Source organism: Erpetoichthys calabaricus, chromosome 8 (genome assembly GCF_900747795.2).
Source record: "Erpetoichthys calabaricus chromosome 8, fErpCal1.3, whole genome shotgun sequence".
Lineage (NCBI taxonomy): Eukaryota > Metazoa > Chordata > Cladistia > Polypteriformes > Polypteridae > Erpetoichthys > Erpetoichthys calabaricus.
Window position 1 is genome coordinate 134,412,419 of NC_041401.2, and position 24,172 is coordinate 134,436,590.

The 24,172-nt window shown below is 38.0% G+C and overlaps 1 protein-coding gene across 1 annotated transcript in view; it reads left to right on the top strand.

Annotated features, from left to right (window-relative positions):
• The window catches only part of LOC114656608 (unconventional myosin-X-like), a 441,287-nt gene that overhangs the window by 343,523 nt on the left and 73,592 nt on the right, over positions 1-24,172 (top strand). The window contains exons 24-30 of the mRNA XM_051931412.1: positions 3,002-3,041; positions 3,782-4,567; positions 4,998-5,121; positions 17,587-17,830; positions 19,982-20,077; positions 21,383-21,476; positions 23,976-24,031. Coding sequence (XP_051787372.1) covers positions 3,002-3,041; positions 3,782-4,567; positions 4,998-5,121; positions 17,587-17,830; positions 19,982-20,077; positions 21,383-21,476; positions 23,976-24,031 — 1,440 coding nt within the window. The remainder of the gene's footprint in view (positions 1-3,001; positions 3,042-3,781; positions 4,568-4,997; positions 5,122-17,586; positions 17,831-19,981; positions 20,078-21,382; positions 21,477-23,975; positions 24,032-24,172) is intronic.

Consider the following 24,172-nt stretch of genomic DNA (forward strand, 5'->3'; position numbering starts at 1 on the left):
GATTTCTTATTCTTTTGCATGTTTGTCACACAAAATGTTTCTGATCATCAAACACATTTAACCATTAGTCAAATATAACACAAGTAAACACAAAATGCAGTTTTTAAATGATGGTGTTTATTATTTAGGGAGAAAAAAAAACCAAACCTACATGGCCCTGTGTGAAAAAGTAATTGCCCCCTTGTTAAAAAATAACCTAACTGTGGTGTATCACACCTGAGTTCAATTTCCGTAGCCACCCACAAGCCTGATTACTGCCACACCTGTTTCAATCAAGAAATCACTTAAATAGGAGCTGCCTGACACAGAGAAGTAGACCAAAAGCACCTCAAAAGCTAGACATCATGCCAAGATCCAAAGAAATTCAGGAACAAATGAGAACAGAAGTAATTGAGATCTATCAGTCTGGTAAAGGTTATAAAGCCATTTCTAAAGCTTTGGGACTCCAGCGAACCACAGTGAGAGCCATTATCCACAAATGGCAAAAACATGGAACAGTGGTGAACCTTCCCAGGAGTGGCCGGCCGACCAAAATTACCCCAAGAGCGCAGAGATGACTCATCCGAGAGGTCACAAAAGACCCCAGGACAACGTCTAAAGAACTGCAGGCCTCACTTGCCTCAATTAAGGTCAGTGTTCACGACTCCACCATAAGAAAGAGACTGGGCAAAAACGGCCTGCATGGCAGATTTCCAAGACGCAAACCACTGTTAAGCAAAAAGAACATTAGGGCTCGTCTCAATTTTGCTAAGAAACATCTCAATGATTGCCAAGACTTTTGGGAAAATACCTTGTGGACTGATGAGTCAAAAGTTGAACTTTTTGGAAGGCAAATGTCCCGTTACATCTGGCGTAAAAGGAACACAGCATTTCAGAAAAAGAACATCATACCAACAGTAAAATATGGTGGTGGTAGTGTGATGGTCTGGGGTTGTTTTGCTGCTTCAGGACCTGGAAGGCTTGCTGTGATAGATGGAACCATGAATTCTACTGTCTACCAAAAAATCCTGAAGGAGAATGTCCGGCCATCTGTTCGTCAACTCAAGCTGAAGCGATCTTGGGTGCTGCAACAGGACAATGACCCAAAACACACCAGCAAATCCACCTCTGAATGGCTGAAGAAAAACAAAATGAAGACTTTGGAGTGGCCTAGTCAAAGTCCTGACCTGAATCCAATTGAGATGCTATGGCATGACCTTAAAAAGGCGGTTCATGCTAGAAAACCCTCAAATAAAGCTGAATTACAACAATTTTGCAAAGATGAGTGGGCCAAAATTCCTCCAGAGCGCTGTAAAAGACTCATTGCAAGTTATCACAAACGCTTGATTCAAGTTATTGCTGCTAAGGGTGGCCCAACCAGTTATTAGGTTCAGGGGGCAATTACTTTTTCACACAGGGCCATGTAGGTTTGGATTTTTTTTTCTCCCTAAATAATAAAAACCACCATTTACAAACTGCATTTTGTGTTTACTTGTGTTATATTTGACTAATGGTTAAATGTGTTTGATGATCAGAAACATTTTGTGTGACAAACATGCAAAAGAATAAGAAATCAGGAAGGGGGCAAATAGTTTTTCACACCACTGTATGTCTACCCCCATTCAAATATTGTGTGGAGTTTGCTTACTCTCTTCATCTTCCCTCAAGGTTTTCAAACATGGATGTTAAATTTATGATGCTAAACTGACTCACTTGGAAACACCATGCCCTTGCAATAGACTGGCATCTCCCTTCATATACTTGACACTCAAAATATTGTTGTGAAATTGTGCATTCACAAATGCGACTGCCAAGGCAACTTAAGCAAAATCCATTGGGAGAATGCGAATCTTTGATGTGTTCTGTTAAATGTAGATGTAAAGTACAAGAATTCTTTGTTGATGATAGCAAAAAGATTCAGCCCTAGAGTATTCATACTTGCACACTCAAGGTATAACTGAACTGCAGAAAGACTGGGACTGTCCACCAATGCTGCAGTGTCTTCAGAGGTATTTTCAAAAGGTCCCTTAATAGTCTGGTGCCACGAAGATTCACAAATCTTTGGCTCCTCTGTATTGTACTTTATTTGTGTGCAAGATTAAGAAAGCAAAGCACTTTTAAAAGATAGCTAGGTGATAACATTTTAAGAATTTCCTGTATGAGGTTACTTTGTCTAGTTTATGGCTAAACAGCAGAAGTTTAGTTTATGGCTAAAACACAGAACAGTACTTCCTGGCTATAATACGTACTTCCTGGGTTCTTCATTCAAGTGACACTTGCTTTTTTCTTGAAACAGTCTCAATTGTTTAAAATATTTGTGACTAACATCAAATGAACCTCAATTAGTCAACAAACAAAATAAGAACAATTTTCTCTCAGAAGTGATTATATGCCTTGCCAGTGCAAGTTACTACCCTACAAGACATCAAATTGTTTAACCTTGTCAAAGAAACTCATTCAGTTCTGACTTGTGCTGACCTGCTGCTAAATGGGTAACCATTGTGAAAAGAGTCTGTTATTATAGCAATGTGGCAGCAATGTCTTCCTTTTCTCTTTGTACTTTCTTAAACAATGCTGATAACTTTATTAGTTTCTTGGCATTTATCAGATTGTAATTTATCTTTATTTAAGGTACAGGTAGTAATTAACGTGAACTGTTGACTTGAATGTTGGCAGCTGTCAACGAATCTGCAGATGTAAGTTATCATTTTACTGCGTATGTTCGGCCCTGACCTTTCCAAGATTGCTGGGCTGTCACACAACTAGGAAACAGCTGGCCGATTTCTTTACACTGTTTAATTTTTTAATCAGCATGTTTTTACTTTCTTCACATTTGTAATGTGAATCTTGGTAGACATTTTGAAGCATTAGAGAAATGTTTTTAGCAAACCCTGAAGAAAAGGTTAAGTGATATTTTGTACTACTGTACTACTACAGTGCTACATTAGATAAATGTTTTAGTAAACCCTGAAGAAGAAATATAATATATTTTTTGTTTGTTTTTTTATTACTCACTCCCCAGACAATTGGATCATAAGAAACTTGAGTTAATTTCCAAAGAGGTAAGTTTAACATTGTAACCACTGAATTGGTCTTAGCCCTATGCTTGCTTAGATTGCAGATCTACATTGAGACCATAGTGATGATTATTTTTTTTAATTAATGAAAGATAATGTTTATTATTATGATGTGTATAACCATAAGGAGAGTGCACAGTGGGCTATGGCACCACTTCACAATCTTCTCTCTCCCAGTTAATCTTATGATCTGTAATTTCTCTTGGTATTAGTTGACAGTCGTATTACTATTGTTTGACCCTTTCAAACTAAGGATTTGTCTGTCTTGTTCGCCTTTATTTCTGAAACTCACCTTGTCTCTTGTTTTCAATCATAATTGATACTGCGTCTATGATGTTTTTTGTAAATCTGACCATAAAGCAAAGCAGTAGGCCTCAGTCTTACTCCAAAGGCATAGACTTCAGCCCAGTGGCAGTGACCTTACCTTCTGCAAGTTAAAAATAATTTAAAATGAGTGTAAACAATGTTCTAGAGGTATGTGGAAAGAGATTTAATATAGACATAATAAACTCCTTAATTCTCTAGAGTTACTATAAAATTAATCTTTGCCAGTTACAATGCTAATCTGGAATAATTTTATTTTGAGTTAAGTGGTACCCATTACAATAGTCATTTTTAACTCTGGAATGGTTATTTAAAAAAAAACAAGGGCTTTCATACTAGATGTTTTTTAGAAACCACAAGTCTCACTCTGCGTGTTTGTGTTGCTTTTTTTCCTTTTACAGGAAATTATTAATACTAGTAGCACCAGTCCCCAACAAACCGAAGAAGAAAGCCGTCAGATGGAAGAAATCTTACGGCTGGAGCGTGAGATCGAACGACTGCAGAAGCAGAAGGATGAGGGTGTTTCTCTGCTCTGTGAGAGCTCTCGGATTGAGCTTGAGCAACGTAGGAATGCAGAAATCAACCGACTGGAGAAGGAAGCCTCGCGAGTTGCTCAGGAGTTTTTAGAGCTTCTAGACTTTGGTGGCTTGGAGCGTTCCCTCTCCAGTGAGGAAAACTTAAATGATTCATCTGAGCTTACTGCACCCCTGGCTGAAGAGGAAGTTGATGAAGGATTCCATGCAGAGGAAGATATGAGTTTGCCTCCCAAATCTCAGGATATGAGCACTGAAGAACAATATTTACATGATGATATCTATGCCAATCTCCCTCCTCCTCCTCCACCTTTACTAGTTGATGAAGAAGAAATGCCTGAAATCGTTAACCCTCCCATGGTATTCCCATCCAGTGTGGATCAAGTAGTACCTGATCTCTCAATTGACAGCAATGCAGTGGAGCAAAATGTAGAACAAGCTGTGTCAGAGAATCTCGCTGATATAGAGGAACCCATTTACACTGTTCCTCCTGACTTGGAGTCAGACTATGATCAAGATGAGTTTGAAGAGACATTGGCCAGTTCTGGAGATGCGACAAGTACCACAGATGGGCATTTAACTGATGAAGACATTCTGAGGAAATCCACATGCACATATAACAGCCTGGACTCCTATCGTGGCAGTTCAGACTCCGTAAGTAGAATACAAAATAATATTTGGCCGCATGCTGGGGCTACAAAGCTAGTGGATAAACTTGAAGTAGTTATCCTCATAATGAAAATATGCCTATGGTGGCTTTGTTTTTCTTTGTAGAAAAGTTTTGAGTTCTTCCATTTCTCACCAGAATGGGTTGTTCACTCTCTGCTGTGTGCCGTACAAGTTTTAATGAACTTGAATGGCTCACAAATTTCTAAGGGGTCCAAATTTGCAGTAATGTCTCTAATGTATTGCTTGTGTTATAAGCAAATTATTACCAATAATATTTTTTGGACTTGAATGGTGGACATTAGCATGTTGGATAGTTTTTACTACATTCACCATTAAGGTGTGATAGAGGTTCAGCTGTTAATAGAGAAGATTAATTCATTTGGCATTGATCTCATTTTTTTTTTTTTATTCTCAGTTTATGGACAGTGACGATGAAAATGATGTCTACATAGACACAGATGAAGAGTTTTCTAATGGCCGAGTATCAATGTTTAACGGAAGCGGGCCGCCATACTTCCACAGTTACCTTTACATGAAGGGTAAGCTGCATTCTAACACATTATTTGGTTTTAGTAGGTTTGTTTGGTAAATAATTTTATCTCTAAATACAAATCCTCAATAGGATCTGTGATCACTTGCTCACCTACCAGGGACCGGAACAGTCTGGCTTTACGCCTAAGAAGTCCACCATCGACCGCATCCTGGCACTGAGGGTTCTCATGGAGCACAAACATGAATATCATCAGAGTTTCTTTGCAGCTTTTGTCGATTTTCACAAAGCGTTCGACTCAGTTGATCGAGCTGCCCTGTGGGACATCCTGAGAGTTCACGGGATCCCCTCGAGGTTTCTTGATATCATGGCCGGGCTGTACACTGGTAGTATAAGTGCTGTACAGAGTGGAGGTCGGACCTCTGCGTTGTTTCCCAGTTGATGCTGGGGTTCGTCAGGGGTGTGTTCTTGCTCCTACTCTGTTCAATGCTTGTATGGACTAGGTGTTGGGCAAGGTCGTGGGGTCCAGCGGCTGTGGGGCATCTGTTGGTGAAGAAAGATTCATGGATCTTGACTTTGCTGATGATGCTGTGATCTTTGTGGAGTCAATGGAGGCTCTGATCGGGACGCTCGAGAGACTGAGTGAGGAGTCTGAGTGTCTGGGCTTGCAAGTGTCCTGTATAAAAACCAAGATCCAGGCATTTAATGACCTCTTGGGCACAGCCATCAGCAGTGTGTTTGTTTGCGGAGAGTGTGTTGACCTTGTTGAGAGGTTTACTTACCAGAGACATGAATGTTACTGACAAGGTGACTCTTCCTATGAAGTCAGTAGACAAAAGGATGAAGGTCCAAGTCTTTAGAGCCCTGGTGCTTCTTGTCTTGCTATATGGTTGCGAGACATGGACACTATCCAGTGACCTTAGACGAAGTCTGGACTCCTTTGGTACTATGTCTCTTCGGAGAATCCTTGGGTACCAATGGTTTGACTTTGAGTCGAATGATCGGTTGCTCATGGAGTCCCGAATGAGGCACATTACCTGCATTGTGAGGGAGCGTCAGCTATGGCACTACAGCCATCTGGTGCATTTCCCAGAGGGTGATCCGGCTCGCATGCTCCCCAAATTGACTTGACTTGACTTAAGTGCAAATTTACATTTAACATTACGATATGACTACTACAATGTAATGAAGTACATAGGACAGTGTATGGAATATACAGGAGCAGAAAGTAAGTACTGTGCTCTGAATTTCACAAGAGTGAAGACAAGATGGAGAAGCACGAGAAGTGACAAATGAAAATTTTAGTTTTTTTAAATATGCAGTTTTCTGCATAATTCAATATATAAAAAAACGATTGGGCATTGAAAAAAAATAAAATTCCATTATATTGGTAATGTCAACAGATAACATCCTCATGAACAAAACCCGTTTTGGCCTAGTCTAACACTGCTGTGTTACAACCTGCAAGTGACAGGGATCAAATCATGTCACAGCCACTGTCTTTGTGGAGTCTTGTATCTTTTTCATTTGTCTGTATGGATTTTTTTCAGGTACTCTGGTTTTCCTCACACATTCCAAAGATATGCATGTTAGATTTATAAGTGAATGTAAACTCAAAGTGTGGGCATGCATTTATTCTGTGTTGTTTGACTGGCACACCAATCAGTGTTGGATACTGCATTGCTATTGCATTGTTCTTAATGCTCCCATGATAGGCTTCAACCTCTTCATATCTCTCAGGTTTAATGAAGCAGGTTAAGTTAATGAATGAATTTTAGTACAGCATGACTATTGGTGACTATTGGCAAAATGCCAATTCAGTTGGGGAAAGTCCTTGGCATCTCTCAATTGCAATTAAGAGTCCTAAGTCAATTTTAGTATTATAATGCCACTGAAAGGAGAACCTTTCCACAGTTCTAATCTCATTATTTCTAGCAAACATGGAAATGAACTCCTTAGCAAGCAGAGTACCACACTCTGAGATCTGTTAAGACACATGCTTTAATCCAGGATATCTATTTTAGGGTGATGGGGGTCCAATTCTATCCCAGTCATGAAAATGCAAGGCAGAGAGACCAGTCCACTACAGGGATCACTCATGCATGCATACAGACTCACATGAGGTCAGTCTGGAATCTCCAGTTAACCTAAACTAAATGTGTTTAGAGAAGTGAGAAGAAACATTAAGTACCCAGAGGAAAACCCAGACAGACACAGGAAGAACTTGCATCTTCCACAAGAAGTAACTAGAGGCAGGCTTCAGACCCAGAATACTAGATTGTTTTGCATCATGTCAATATTTGTTAATTAGTATATAGTATTTAAGCGTGGAAATGGAGATGATTGTATTGTCATAGTTTATGCTATACTAGTTTTGCGGGACTAGATGTAATTCTCAAACGAAAACACATGTCTGGGGACAACCTGTTAAAAAGTGTGTACTTAATAGCGGATACATCCTGCACTGCAAAAGCTACATCCGCAGGGCTTCTTCCTAAAACACCAGCCCCCAATTTCTCCAGTGCAAGCATTTTAAACTACTCCCAGGGTTTCAGTGAGAGATTAAAAAACTGAGCAAAAGACTTGACACAGAGGGAAAATGAAAAACTAAAATTGCTGTTATCCATTCAGGATCTCAGTAGCACAAGGTAACTGAATCTTTTAAATTAATTTGCATGTTGCAATGAAAGCTGCACCAGAAAAGACAGACAGACAGACAGACCTACGCACATATAGACTTCTGCAGCTACCTGAGCTCCACATGATTAAGAAGTGCCTCTGCCTGCTACTATATATTTGTTACTTTAACTATTGCATCACTATATGACATAAGAACAGCAAATAAAGTGTAGATGAGCATTGTTAAATTTCTTTAGTTATTTGTTTAGTCGTGCAGTTAAAAGGTGGTTGTTGTGCAGCCTTATCTGTGCATCTAGTTGTATCCTTAGGCAGATTTGTTGATTCTGGGTGTTTTGAGTACTGAAATCTGCCTTTCCTGTGGCACTTCATTATCGTCTAATTTAACAGCAGTCTTTTTGACGGAATGTGACACATCTTTTACTTCAAATACATATTCTGCAGTTCATATGTTTATGAATACAGGTGCCAATTGTTTCAAGCTTTCATAAACTCCTACGCTATCATTGTAACTCTGAACAACAGAGAGCACACACAGCAGCAACTATAGGCGGAGTGGTGGCTCTGAAGCTAGGGATCTGCACTGGCAATCGGAAGGTTTCCGGTTCGAATCCCGTGAATGCCAAAAAGGAACTCTGTTCTGTTGGGCCCTTGAGCAAGGCCCTTAACCTGCAATTGCTGAGTGCTTTGAGTAGTGAGAAAAGCGGTATATAAATGCAAAGAGTTATTATTATTCACGATTAACTTTCATCCATTGATGCTGTTGAATGCCAATGCATTGCCTGATGTTACAGAAAGGTTCTTCCTTTGCAACATGTTATACTTTTTTTTAAAATGCTCTCTGAACATGCAACACACATTTATATGTCTAATAGAGTGTTTTTTTTTTTGGGGGGGGGGGGGGGGGTAAACAGTTCATTGTAGCATTGAAGCTTACTCTGTATAGGACCAGGTTAACAAGAGTACTTCTGCCACTTTCATGAGGTGTTGGATTGGTTTAGAAATTTGATGCTTAGTGAACCATCTAATTGTTCCCACTCAGTTTTTTTTTTTTTGTTTTTTTTTAATATTTTTATTAATTTTCATTGTAATCATTCCATACAAACAGATCAATTTATAACCCAACAAATTTGAAAACAAATCAAACCCCACCCCTGAGAAGGAGAGCTTAGCTAAAGGAAAATTTCTTTAAGCTTTTTAATAAGGCAACATTAGACAAAATGTTTTAAGCAAAATTCACTCATAGTTGTCTCCAGACATATCTTATACCTCTGGCCTCAGCAAGACTAATGCTATATTAGTCTGGTTAAACACTCCATATACTAGGGATTACTCCTGAGACTTGATAATGATTACAGTATATTAAAGAAACTGTACCTTGATTGGCTTAGAGATTAGAAGTTATTAATGTGCTAGAAAATGGAAATTGAATCAGTTTCTGTTATTGAATAATGTACAAACTACTATACCATCATCTCACTTCTAGATATGGCTTTGTTTGCAGTGGTACAGATGTGTCTTTTAGGAATCTGTAGTAGCCTGTTGGTGTGAAGGCGCTTCTTCATGGTTTCAGTGAAACCTGCAAGCCAAGTTTATAGTAAAAACAAACATCTATGTAATGAAATGTAAAATCTATGCCTGTGCCATAAGAAGCACACACAGATTATTGGATTAGGCCAGTGTGCTTTATTTAAGTAGGATTGAGCAATCCTTACCTGGATCACTTGCCTAGTGTTTCCTTGAAACATTGACGGTCCTGTAGAGGCTTTGACTAAATACTTCATCCATAGCAGAACAAATTTATGTGTTGATCACTGTAGGAGACTGATAGCATTACTAATTTATTTAAGTAATTTATGTAAAGCACCAAATCTGCAACCACCTCCATATAAAGTTAATTTTGTCATAAATGCCTAGACTTTTCTTCATAAAGCCATATAACTTTGTCTTTAGGTAAAATGAATGAAAAAAAATCACCCATTTTCTTTGCAGAATGATGAAATGGTCCCAAAGTCTACTGGAAGAAGATATTTGAGGTGGTACAAGTTGCTAGAGTCCACTTAATATGGCACTCACTCTTCGAACTGCTCTCTGTTAGTAAATCGTCTGATTTTAATAAAGTTAATATGGTTGAAGAGGGCATGGCATGCTTTGTTACTTAAGTGAGCTTGGCAGTACAGCATTCATGCTTTCAGGACATGGCAAACACTAGTCATTTGTTTGGCTTGCTTTGCTGTGATTTCGTAGGTTCCAGCACTTTTAAACCAAATTCCTCCGTGTTTTCCAATGTTACCCAGTAGGCAATATTTTCACCTCTTGATTTACCAGTGTTTACTAATGGCAGCCAAGTATTTCTGGGCCTTTAGGGTGCTGTCAGTTGGAGCCAGCTGTATCTGTGGCCCATTCATTTAGAAGGATGTTGTTTCCACTATAGGCCAATGTGAATATAGTGACACAAGAAAAGTAAGCAGCTACCACACAATTCTTCACAAATGTTTTATGTTGTGCTATACTATGCATAGTATTTGAAAGGCCACTGGGTGTTGACTAGAGTATGAGGTTTGAGAACATCAGTATCTGAGGCTTATGTTTATACCCCTATAGGTTAATTCGTGGTGTCAAACGTTGACATCAATTTATTTGAGAACACAAAGTATAGGTGGTACACAAAGAAAAGAAAATCTGCATGTTTGTGCTTCTTTGCATATTGCTAAATGCAAACCTATCCAGACCGCTTTTATTATCGAAGTATATGCTTTAGGGAGCCATGTGTTGCAAATATTGTCAAGCTGTGCCATTCCAACTTGTAAGTTATGCCATCTAAACATGTGATTTGACTAGTTTTGTTAGCCTGCCATAAGGTATAGCCAGCATTTATGTGTTTTTATTATTATATATATTACATTCTTCTTATATGTTATACATGTTACATTCTTAATTGTGAATCGCAATCTGACTACTTAGGTGGTTACCTGCCAGGTAATGCTTGTGGTTGGTTGGCCAGTCAGCAAACGACCACCACGTTCTCTCACTTGCGAGAAGCAGATCATAGATACTGTATGTATTATTTGACAGATACTGTAACATATATATGCACACTATATTGCCACTATTACAGCTATTACAGCTTCAGCTCTTCTGGGAAGGCTTTCCACAAGGTTTAGGAGTGTGTTTAAGGGAATTTTTGACCATTCTTCCAGGAGAGCATTTGTGAGATCAGGCCCTGATATTGGATGAGAAGGCCAGTCTTTGCTCTAATTCATCCCAAGGGTGTTCTATCGGGTTGAGGTCAGGGCTCTGTGCAGACCAGTCAAGTTCCTCCACACCAAACTCGCTCATCCATTTCTTTATAGACCTTGCTTTGTGCACTGGTGCACAGTCATGTTGTAACAGGAAGGGGCCATCCCCAAACTGTTCCCACAAATTTGGGAGTATGAAATTGTCCACAATGGCTTTGTATGCTGAGGCATTAAGAGTTCCTTTCACTGGAACTAAAAGGCCAAGCCCAACCACTGAAAAGCAACCCCACAACATGATCCCCCTCCCTCCACCAAACTTTATACTTGGAACAATTCAGTCAAGCAGGTACCATTCTCCTGGCAACTGACAAACCCAGGCTTGTCCATCTGATTACCAGATAGAGAAGCGTGATTCGTCACTCCAGAAGACACATCTCCATGGCTCTAGAGTCCAGTGGCAGTGTGCTTTACACCACTGCATCTGATGTTTTGCATTGCACTTGGTGATGAAAGCTTGGATGCAGCTGCTCGGCCACCCATTTCTTGAAGCTCTCTATGCACTGTTCTTGAGCTTTTGGAGGTCTGGAGCTATTGACTCTGCAGAAAGTTGGCGACTTCTGCACACTGTGTTCCTCAGCATATCCTGTCCCCACTCTGTGATTTTACGTGACCTACCACTTTGTGGCTGAGTTGCTGTTGTTCCCAGTTGCTTCACTTTGTTATAATACCACTAAACAGTTGACCGTGGAATAATTAGTAGCGAGTAAATTTCACGAATGGACTTATTAGGAATGGTGGCATCCTATCATGGTACCACGCTTGAATTCACTGAGCTCCTGAGAGCAACTTATTCTTTCACAACTGTTTGTAGAAACAGTGCATATATATATAATATGAAAAGAAAAACAACCAGTGCATAAAGTTTGAAGCTGAATGATACGACATGCCTCCTGTCAGCATTAAAACTGGGCACATCTGTCTAATGAGCTAAGAAAGAGTGTTATGTCCCAAGCCCCTTGTAACTATCATCATGCTTCCTGAATTAAATTGTGCTGTGGATCTCTGCAAAAAAAAATTGTGCCTTTTATTGGCATACCATTATACTCTTTGTTGTACCTTTCTGACATAAATATTAAATTACAAGACTGTAGATAGAAAAATAAGGTACAAGTCAAGTGGGTTTTACTGATAAGGGTAAAGTAGTCCATTAAAGTAAAATAATGAATAGAGAAAAAAAAAACAAGACGATTTATGTATTACAACTCCAAGCACTTTTTGAATTGTCAGAAATCTGTCAACATTCAATGATAAAACAAATGGTGTCCATTCCAATAGACAAAGACCCTGAGTTCTTTGCTAATTAAATAAATGTATATTTTGCAAGATCAGTGACTTTACTATACAAAACAAGTAAGGGGAGAAACTTTTGGAAATACCAGAAATGTTTCTGGGATGGAGCACAACAGAGCTCAACTGGCAAAATCTCAGAACCAGGACAGTGAGACAAGAATGCATAGCAGGATGGCTCCTGAAGTCCTGTTTTTAACAGTTCTTTCTCCTGTCTTTCATTTGCTCTATAACTGGTCCTTAAGCAGTGGTATTCTGCCAGAGTTTTTAATAAACAATTGATTACTACCCCATGTTTATTAGATTTCTGAGATAAGCAGTCTGAATCGCATCCATCTTAACTGCTTTTAAAATTTAGGGAAGAATATCTTAATGTCACAGACAGAGGCCTTACAAACAATAACAACTAATGAACTTAGTATGCAAAAGGAAGTGTTGAGGACAAAATGCTTGTTATGATACATAATACCTGGTCTTTTCATTATAAGCCTAGTTCCCATGTCAAATCATTTTTTATTTTATGGATTATTATTTAATGAGTGTAGTATCCAACCTTGTGGATTGATTAGGAAGTTGAGCTATGTGATTGTTAATCCATATACATATTACCTGATGGATTCTGGGATTTCTTTTGTTCAATGATAGGGTGCAAACCACTTTTTCATAGGTTATTCTTTCAAACACAGGTGCACTTCCTGATGTTTCTTGTCTCATTTACTCATTATGGCTTCTGCATCAAGCCTCTGGTGTAACTACACACACAGCCTACATAGTCAAAAGCAGTTTAAACTTTTGTGTTAGGCTGCAACACCGGCACATGCCTGAACGCTAATTGGCAGTGTTTGTAGCACACAAAAAAGCGTATCATCCATTACAGTGCAGGCACTTTTTGCCCTCCAGGATCACTGCTCCTCTTGCTATAAATTTTCTTCCATAGGCAAACATATTTGTCACTTACATTATTTCACTTTCTTCATAAATTCAGCAACTTTCAAATCAGAAGACAAATGGAAATGCGTTTCAGGAAATCTGTGTTTACCAAATCAGCCAGTCATAGGAGTGTGTGCTGGGTTCACATCAATGTGACGTGTAGTCACATTTTTCAGGAGTTGCAAATCCAACTACACCATAGGTACACCATTGGCTATGTGGGGGATAGCATACCTATGGCGTAGACTCAACACAGAGGTATAAATCAGCATTTACACTGTGTACTAATGACCTGATCCAACAATGATCATTGTACCGTTATCAGGTATACTGTTGATAGTATAGCAATAGCATGCATATCTGAGGAGGATGAAGGCAATTGCTTTGATCAACCAGGCTGTTCAAAGAATTGGTGCCATAATAAAAATCATCTGAATATCAAAAAGACTAAAGAAATTATATTTGACATTTGGAGACAAATATTTATGTTCACCCCAATTGTTCTGGAAGAGAAGGTAAAGATGGTGACGGAGTATTAATATCTAGGAACTCTGATGGATTTTAATTTAATTTTGTTTAGAAAAGCAATACATGTCTGTTCGAAGTGTAGCTAGTGCTTATTTCTCCTCCATAAACTTGGACTATTCAAAGGGCTCTCCCATAGTGTTTTACATTGCATGATCCAATCTATTATCGCTTTCAGCTTTATTTCCTTGTACAGTAGTCTGACAAATTAAAATGTAAAAATGAAATCTCCCAACCGGGTATTGGACATGTAGAGAAAATTATTTAATCTGATGTGGGTGACTTGATAAGCACTTCCCAGAATTCGATAATGAAAGAGTATCAACCATTTCAGCTACACCCAATACATGCCAGGGAGAACAGGCATATAAAGATCCACACAAGCCACTTCAAAACTTCCCTTTTCCTCACTGCCATATGGAATTTAAACAAAAACCATCAGTGGTAACAAACTTTTAGGGATGACACATGCCTGTCAGATTGTTAGAATAGGCTATCAAAGTATTATTTTTAAATGATGAATGATTGTCGCTATGTGATTTTTGTTCTTTCTACTGTATATTTGGATGCAGCATAGAAAGAGAATTGTATGATTTTTCTCATACAAACTTGACTAAATAAAAACAACCTTTAAAAGAAAGAAATGTCCTCACATATGTGACTCCTTAATTTAATATTTTTCCTTTAGCAGCACGCCCTTCTAAATATAATTTAGAACAGGCTATTTTTTTCATTTGTGATGTACTTCAAACCAGAAGAAACAAAGGGAGCACCAGATGGACTTTAATAGAACCCAGTAAAGGAATAGCAGTAGAGGCTGTCTTTGTAATGGAGAGGGCACACTTGGTGTCTGCAAAGTGGAAAAAGGTTTTCAGAAATTAATTGCAGGAGACTTGGTTATGCAAATCTAGTAGAGATGTACATGAAAAAAAAAACAATAGCTAGAATTAGTGCTAAAGGGGCTTCTATCAAATATTGAATTGAGGGTTGAATAGTTGTGGTATCATTTATTTTCTATTTGTTAATGCAGAAGAGTCTTCATTTGACATTATAGAAGTTACTTTATCAGTCAGTGACACAAAAGCCTGATTAAGTGCATTAAGATTCTAATCTTAAATTGAGTGAGTGAATACTTTCTTCTAGACAAATGTAGTAGAGGTCCATAGAGTTGGGAAGGAAAGACTGTCTTTAATAAAACAACGCTGACTAAATGCGTTTTTCTCTCTCCTTCTCACCTGGATCACCTCACCCCCTTGTTCCCTGAGCAACTTACCTTGATGAAAATGGTCCCTTTACATTATTTATTCGAACATCATTGTGTGAGATAGGCAGTGTTAATTTTAAGCAATCAAGTATCCAAGCAGGTAGCTCACTCTGTTTTTTGGTGCGGTGGTAAAAAAGAACCCCATTTGCTCTTGTGTGAAGTGCATTTTGTCCCCATGACTGTGCAAGTTTATTTTCCCTGTATTATCCAGCTTTTATCTCAGATACTAAAGATCTGAGTATTAGGTTAACTGGTGGCTGTGCTGTCCTGATATGAGGAATTGCGACTGTGCCATGCAGTGGACTTCTCCCTTCCACTGTAAGCTGCCGGGCTTTGGCACTAGCCCCCTTAACCACAAACTTAACAAAGCAGCCGTAGTAGATGGTTTTCAGATTTTTTTTTTTTTTTTAAACATTTTTAATAAACTCAGAAATCAGTTAGTAGGTTTGTGTTCATCCTGCTTCCCGCTGATATCAGTCACCACCTTCTGTTATTGACATTCTTCCAGCTTCCATTTTGGACTTGTTCTTCTGCCAGCTGTATGTGTTTTCATGGTTATTTCTTCATGATAATGAAGTCATGAACACACCTCTCTGGTTTATGCCAGCACCTAGACCAAAACAGGCTGCTTATTTAACCTGTTTCAAATATCCAGTCTATAGTAAATCCGTTGAGGGGTTTTGCCCTAAAAGGTTATGTCTAGAGATTAATGAGAATGCTTGGAGCATTATTTTGGACTTAAAAAAAAAAAAAAGTTCAGACATTAAAACGTCAAGCATTAGGAGTTCTTTGTTCACCATTAAGAAGGTTGATTTCTGTAGCTGCCGTGTGTGTATGGCAACGTGGTCTTATTCGGCTAGCAGTGCTCGAGTACCAGGAACACAATCTGTGATGTCTTTGGAGTACACTTTTCTCTGCGTTGTGTTTAATGGCTAATGCTAACTGATTTTTTTTTCTATGTAAGTTCTGTAAATAGAATTTAATTATATATATATATATATATATATATATATATATATATATATATATATATATATATATATATATATTATATATATATAGAGAGAGAGAGAGAGGTCTGTATAGGACCTTCCCATTAGATGTTGAGAGGCAGAAGAATTTTCAGTGGTAATGATGATTGAACTTGACTTGCATGGAGGTGCACAGCATGATCCACTAGGAAATCAGCAGCAACAGAGGAGTGGGCTAACAAGTTTTACTGTTCTAAAGTCTGTGGGGGAGTTACCTTTTCAACAGTAAGCTATAAAATGGCACTTTAGTACTTTATTCAGTATGATAGCAAAGGGAAAGCACTTAATACGGAATCCGAGAGTTCCCTTTGTTGAAGGATTAGGAAGAAACAATTGTTCAGCAAGGAAGATATCATGTTGCCTAATGCATTTTAAACACCTAATAAATGTTTGCTTTTTCTAAATGTTCAGCTGCCCTTAATGAGTGAACTCATTTATATACACACACTTAGTGTGCTGCATGTCTGCCCAGTCTCAAATCAGGTGCATGAAATGTTTTTAAATCAGCTCTTGGAGCTCGCTGAAAGTTGCCCAGGTGTGTCTTTATGATATAGGAATGGGTTTTCACTATACTTTTGAGATGTGGACTGCAGGTTGGCTCAGCAAATAGCACTGCTGTCTTGTATCCCTTTATCCTGAGGTGCTGGGGGTCCCTTGTCTATGTCTACTTTGCATTTACTTGCTATTTTAATGTGCATTTCTGCCTGGCATCCACAGACATGCTCTTAAGGTGATTGAGCTCTCAAAACAGTGAGAGGAGAATGCCCTGTGATGCATTACAGGACATTTTCTGAATTGATCACGCTTATTTGTGGAATAGACTGTAATAGAAAAAGATGAATTAAGAAAATGGATGGATGGATCCTTTTGGTGTGTTTTAATTGTTTTGTTTCCCTTTTTCTTTAGCTGTTGTGTTTTTTGCCCATTTCTGGGTGGTGTTACACATCTCAGGCTCTACATTCAACAGCTTATCCCAATTTTAAAATGTGACATACTGTAACTAAATAATCCTTAATCAGACAATTTATACACTCATCTGTGCATTATCTAACATGATTACTACCAGTCCTGGATGGTTGGTGTTAAGGTATTATTTTTCCTGCTCAGAATAATAGAGGGTAATTAGTAATTTGTTATTAATGATCACAGTTTAGGTGTGAGTTAGACTTGAGTTGTTCTTTTTTTCCTTAATAAAATAAGAATTTTAAATAAGAATTTTTTTATGCTTTCAGATATTGTGCGAAAAAGTCATTGTACTTTAGTGTTTTTAGTCTTTCTAGATCTTGAAGAAGATAATCAAGTTATTAAATAGAGGAATATCTCAAACATTTTCAAAGCTTTCACTCTAAAAAAATAAATAAATAAATAATCCTTATCATGCTTATTGGAAACAATATATGCTTTATATACTATTTGTTGAAAACAAGGATGTTTTGCCTTTATATGTAACAAAGCAGTAAATTTCAAGATTTCCTTAAAACTTGAATGCCCTCCTTGTTAACAATTAACCTTTTTTTCTCCCCCTGACTTTTGCTACCTAGGTGGCCTAATGATTCCTTGGCGGCGGCGATGGTGTGTCCTCAAAGATGACACATTCATGTGGTTCCGTGCAAAGCAGGAGTCTTTGAAGTCTGGCTGGCTGTACAAAAAAGGTGGCGGCTTGTCAACTCTTTCTCGGCGTAACTGGAAAATGCGCTGGTTTGTTCTCCGAGAATCCAAACTCATGTACTTTGAAAATGATAGTGAAGAGAAACTGAAAGGCACAATTGACGTTCGGGTGGCCAAGTAAGTATAACAGGGTTGTATGAAGTGAAGTGGGTTATTGTGGGATATAAACTCCATCTACAAATCATTTTAATGAATCACTTTATGTCATAGTGTGAAGAGCACTTAATCATAAAGGAATGGGCATTATAAACCTAAGCATTTATGGATTAATGTTTCCCTTTTCATATCAGTTTATTACTTTATATAAAATCATCTTGTTCTATCCAGTTCAATATTAAGGGGAGCCAGAGCCAATTCCAGCGCAGGGGTCTAAGTAAGAACAAATGCTGAAAAGATGTCAGCTCATTGTATGGAAATTTAATACACAAACTATCCAAAGTCAATTTAGAGTTATCAGTTAACCCGAGATTTGAAACACAACAGAGAATTGGATAAAACATAATAAGAGTTAAAGAAAAGGCAAACCAAACAACTAAAACACACCAAAAGAACCTTTTTGAGATGTGGGAGGAAAATATGAGTGCAGGGACACTGCAAAATGTCTGGGCCAGGATCTGGAGCTATAAAGCATCCGCGAAAACCGCCACACAGAACATGCAGTGAACATGACTCCAAAGTGACAAAGTTCTGTGCATGACAAGCACAGAATTATAGTCCAGGTATTCATTAGGTATACTGCTTCAGGTTTGTTACAAGCTCAGAGCTGCATAATAATGCAGGGAATGAACCACCAACTTTGCATTTAAAAGTCAAACGACTTACTACAAAGCCATTGTGGCATAAATTAAGTCACAGATCTGATGTGAATACCTGCCTTCACTTGATCTTTGTGTGTTTTGACATTTAAAACGAAAGTAAGGAAGGATATGATGATCAGCAATGTCTTTATAATTGAAGCATTTAATCAGCAGCACAATTTGGTTTACATACAATAATGCCTTTCTTGCACTTAAATTTTCACATTCTAGACTGTTGAAGTCACTCAGTCTGGCATTTATAAGTAAGTAAAAGTTATTGAAATTGCAAACACTTTATGTTAATATATGTAGTCTGTGTAAAGTCACCTGAGCTTGACCTTATGAAATTAGTCATGAAACTGGTTTTTGATCATACATCCCATCATCAGATGTAGTGAAAGTTTACTGCTTTGAAAGGTCTTTTCTTTGTAAAATAGAATGGTTTCCTATGATCTGCCTGAGACACTGAACTCTTAATTCATCAAGTGAATACTTCATCAATTATCTATACAGTACAAAGATGGCAGATTTGTGATCCAGTACAAACATATTAATTGGATTCATTCATGATCCACTTGTACATTGCCTGTGATTACTTTTGGAAAAGATGTTTTAAATTAACTCCATTTGACTCTTGACAGTTTCTTTGCGTAGGTTCCATTAATCAACAGCTTTATACAGTAACTAGTTTTTGGTTCCCTGTTTTGTTTCAGAACTGAAGTGCCTTGTGTATAGCATTTTTGTTTTCTCCCTGTTTACAGTAAGGACCCTGCTTTTCCCATTTAGGTGGTGAAAGACAAATCTTTGGAAACTAAAGCTCCTGGAGAGAATTTGCATGGGAAAACAGATTGATAGTGCCAGTTCCTCACAAACAGTGAAAATATTTGCTCTCTTGAACTGGGAATGTGAAATCTATTCCAACATAGTTCATTCTCTCAAATCAGAGGTCTTTGTTTTTGATGCTGCCAGGTTTGGCTATGGCACTCCATTGCACTTTATTAAAAACAGAAGTTATACAATTAATAGGTAAACATGGATAGTAAAATGATTGAGCAAGTGACTACTTGCAAGTTTATTTTAACCCTTTTGGCCCTGACATCCTATTACTAGTACATATATATGCAGCCATTTTTGTAAAGCACGGGTATGTTTGCAACTGTTGGAACCATACCTGCTACTATTAGCGCAGACTGGAGAGACTGGTATATAGTACACGAAACACAGAAGTGAAACAAGTAGCATTGAAGTATTTGGCAGCTATTGTATGATAATAGTGATCATTTTTTTGTTTTTTCATTTTTGAGCTTCCTAGACAACCAAAAGGTAGAATATCTCACAAAGTAATTTTTCCCATAAAAACAGAAAATCCATGGCCAAAAGGGTTAATATTTGCTTTATCCCAGAAGGAGTTGTAAAAGGGTGGAAAATGCATGAATATTTGATATTATGTAATATACTGGAACTATTTTAGGGAAATTGTTGACAATCATGAAAAAGAAAATGCCCTGGACATTGTGACTGAAGAAAGAACTTTTCACATTGTAGCAGAATCACCCGAGGATGCAAGGTATGCTTGATGTGTGTCTTCTGTTCATTTACATTGGATGTGATCTGTTTCTGTAATTGATGATTCTGTCCTTTCTCATGTTGAGTTTGTCTTTGATGATTTATTCTGATTTCTTACAAAAGGGACAATTTTCACTTTTCAGAAATGGACATCTGTTGTTGATTATATCACTGAGCTTTACATGTCCAGTGGGAAGCAAACCTTCATTGATGGTGCCAAGGAGACAATTTTATAATGGTATGGGTGTACCCTTGTCAAGTATTCTATCAAGGGGACTGAGCCAGTACACTTGTTTTCTATTGCTGAAGCATCTGCTGTCGTCAGTACAGACTTGCCTACATGTATTTATTCCAGAAGCTGCATTCAGTTTACTTTTATAGAGCTGAGTCACATTACCAGTAAAAGTAACAAAGCAGTCCTGAATGGCAGTAAGAGAGAATTATAAAACTATATGAGCACCATAAAACCAATGGCATCTTGCTTTTCTCACTATTAGGCGCTGAAAATAAACACCCAGCCATGAGAAGTGCCACCTGGACTATACATTTTTAATCATTTATGATTTTACATGGCACCTTTCACAGTGAACAGTGCCTTCAAAGGGCTGTACTTTTTACAGCACCTGACACTTCAAAGAGTGGGTAGTTGAAGTGAATTGGCCAGGGTGTCCCATCCATGCAGTTATCCATTTGCTTTCATGGAAGCAGGTTTACAGTATGCCCTAACCTGTTAGTGATCATGGATATTAAGGAAGACTAACATCACATATGTTTATTTTTGTTGCTTCATAGACACCAGCAGTACTTTTCAGTTTAGCTACACAGCATGCATTCATTACTTTATTCTGGATGCAGCCACATATTGAAGAGCCTGCATGACATGATGCCAGAGTCACTTTTCCAACATGTGTGACACTAATATAACATAAAATTTGCATGTTTAGAAGCTGGCAGAGGCCAGTTTGTACTGTGCTCTTTATGTATATATTCTGTTGATTTTAAAGGGCTTGACTAGACGGACACATTTAAGTTAAATGGTGCACCATGACGTGGCATTCTAAAGTGTGCTAAAATCATTGTATAATTCTAAGGTGTACAGCAGTGCAGTTGGCCTTTCTTTCAAAGAATATATTTCAAACTATGCTATGCTGTATGAACAACATATGTCTTGGGCATACAGGAAAATCATTGTTTTATTGCTCTGCCTGTCACATACTAAACATTCTCTGCTCTTGGTAGAAGCAGGTTTGTAGCTGGAAGCTAGCTGCATTTTAAAAATCATTTGTGATTTTCTGTTTCCTTTTAGTGGCTGGTTCAACATTCTCAGTCGGGTTCATGGTGCCACATCCCAGCAACTTCGGGAGATGCATGATGAGCAGGCCAACCCTAAGAATGCTGTGGTAAGTCCTTGAATATAAGGCTTGAGTATCAGTCCTATCCTGCTGCTGCACTTTACATGTATTGTAATTTTTTTAGTTAGCCAATAAAAGGTGTCATTTTGCTTGACTTTTCACTACATGTATTGAGATAGTCTTTATAGAAACTGTTTTTTTTTTTTTTATAATTCACACCTGTGAATTATATGCATTTGACTGTTCATCAAGAACTTAAAACCAAGAGACAGAAACCTTTTTAAACTAAGTTGTCATATGCACCTATACAGTGTTTCAGATTTAACCCATCCAGCTCACCTGGAATATTGTATTTATGGTTAGGAAGCATTTGAGTGGCAAGATTGGTTCTGGCCTTGCACTTGATGTCCAGTCATGCCTGTATTGTTTTTAACATTCTGCACACACTTTCATAGTGAGCACCATTGAATTTTCACAGTTCTTTGCAAGAAGAAACCATGTAAGCTGCCTTGACTAATGGTGTCTAACAAATAGTATTAACATGCTCATGTTTGATGAGGGTGACGCGGTGCAGTGGTTAGTCCCCCTGTTTCACTTGAATATCAATAGAGTTTTCACACTCGGCCTGTTTATAAGGACTCATCGTAGATTTTTTTGTTTTTTTTTTTTTGGTTGAGTGGTGACTCAAAATTTTGCTGCTTGTGAATAAGCATGTGTGAACACAGCCATGTTATGTGAACACTAGTTCTGTAACATTAGGTAAGCACCCTTGCACCCTCACAACAGTGATACAACGGTAGTCTGCTCTGCATCAGCCCCCTATGACTATCTCTGTGACGGACTGGCACGAGGGCATGGGTTGATTCATGCCTTGCACCTCATGCTACCAGGGTAGGTTTCAAATCCTGCAGCCTTTGCTTTATATTAAGAGAGTTCCATAAGTACATAGACATATAAAAATAATCTATAAATGATCATAAGGTACAACAGCATTGTGTTGCCTTCATGCTGCAGAACTTCAGCAAATGACTGTGCTTGGTATGGACCAGCTGTTAGCACAGCCACATATTTTCAAATTTACTCTGTTCTTAACAGGTTACTAATTTGCCAAAAATCCAGCGTCACGTTCGTGTTTTTGAGTTAAATATATCATTTTTGGAGCAAGATGCGAGTTGATTTCTGTGGGGAACTATGGCTTAAAACTTTGATAAAATGTCTCTGAACTATTTGAGTTAGTTTTAAAAACAAATAACTTATGAAATAAAAGAATACAGCAGCCTGCTGACTGATCTAGTTTCTACCTAAAGGGTACTTTGAAAATGATGTACTAACTAGGTGGTTTGCTACCTGCCCCCAGCCCACCAGCCTTGTGTCAGCTGATATCCCTGAATGTTCTCACTGTTTTGATTGTCAGTCTGACTTGATTTCATTATAATCTGTTAACAATGCTGGTGAAATCTGCCAGATTTCTATCTGATAATCATTTACTGATTAGCTGTAATGAGAGGCAACAAGTCTATACTGCAACTGCATGTTTTCCTAAAAACTAAGCTCACGCATTCGGAAAACCCACACAATGTCTTACTGTTGATGCTTTTATACAGAAGCCTTTGCATCACCACTTCTCTTGTTTGTTAAGTTAGTAAAATGACAGGTGGTAGTGGCTGGTTTAGTTGCTTTGAGTGTGTTACAGTTGAAGAGGCTTGCATCAATTTTATTTTCCTCTCTTGCCTGCTTCTGCAGCTCCCTAAGTGTATTTATATCAGAAGAGTGGGTCTACTCAGTTATGGAGATATTTCTTCACATGCAGTGTACTTGTTACAACTGCCCACACTTTTTTACTGACATTTTTTCTTAATTTGCAACAACAGTTGTAAAGGAAGGCAAAATTATTTTTGATTTTTTGTAGATTTTATGAAGAGCTCCCATCAGAAATCCTAACTAACTTTCTATGAGGAAGCAACAAAAGGATATGATCAAAGAGGAGCTTATGATATTATTTACCTCAGTACTCAGAAAGTATTTGATAAGGTGCCACATTAGAGGTTGGGCATCAAACTAAAAGAAGCTCAGGGAGTTGTGTGTAAGTGAGTGCAAAACTGGTTCAGACACAGGTAGCAGAGGGTTATGGTGCAAAGAACCCTATCTGAATTAGCTGATGTTAAGAGTGGTGTTCCACAGGGGGGGCAGTGCTAGGGCCACTAATAGTTTTAATATATATATATCATTTGAACAATATAAATAACAATTTTATTAAGTTTGTTTTAAAAACACCTCAAAAGGTATCTAGAAAGAATGTTAAAAAGGGCATTCAGCCCAGATGAATGCACATGCCACAGGTATATCTAGATTCATAAATGTTTTATTAATCACAAGGACAGTGTTGTAATAGATTCTTTTAGCTAATATAAGATAGTGAAATTATTTGAGATATTGTAATGTTGACACATTTGCTGCAGATCAGCAAGCCTGTGTCTATTTTGCAGTCTCATTGGTGTCACTTTTTAAAATTACACAAACATAAATTTTCATAAATTTCTGTTTTAGGGGACCTTGGATGTTGGACTGATTGATTCAGTGTGTGCATCAGATAATCCAGACAGGTGTGTATCTCTAATGTGCAAACAGTGCTCTCTAGTGGTCAAATGAGGATTGCATGTCATGCGTTTGGAAAATGAAAGACTGAGTGAAAGTTTCATGACCTTTATTTAGTACTATATTATTCAGGTATGCCAACAGAACAG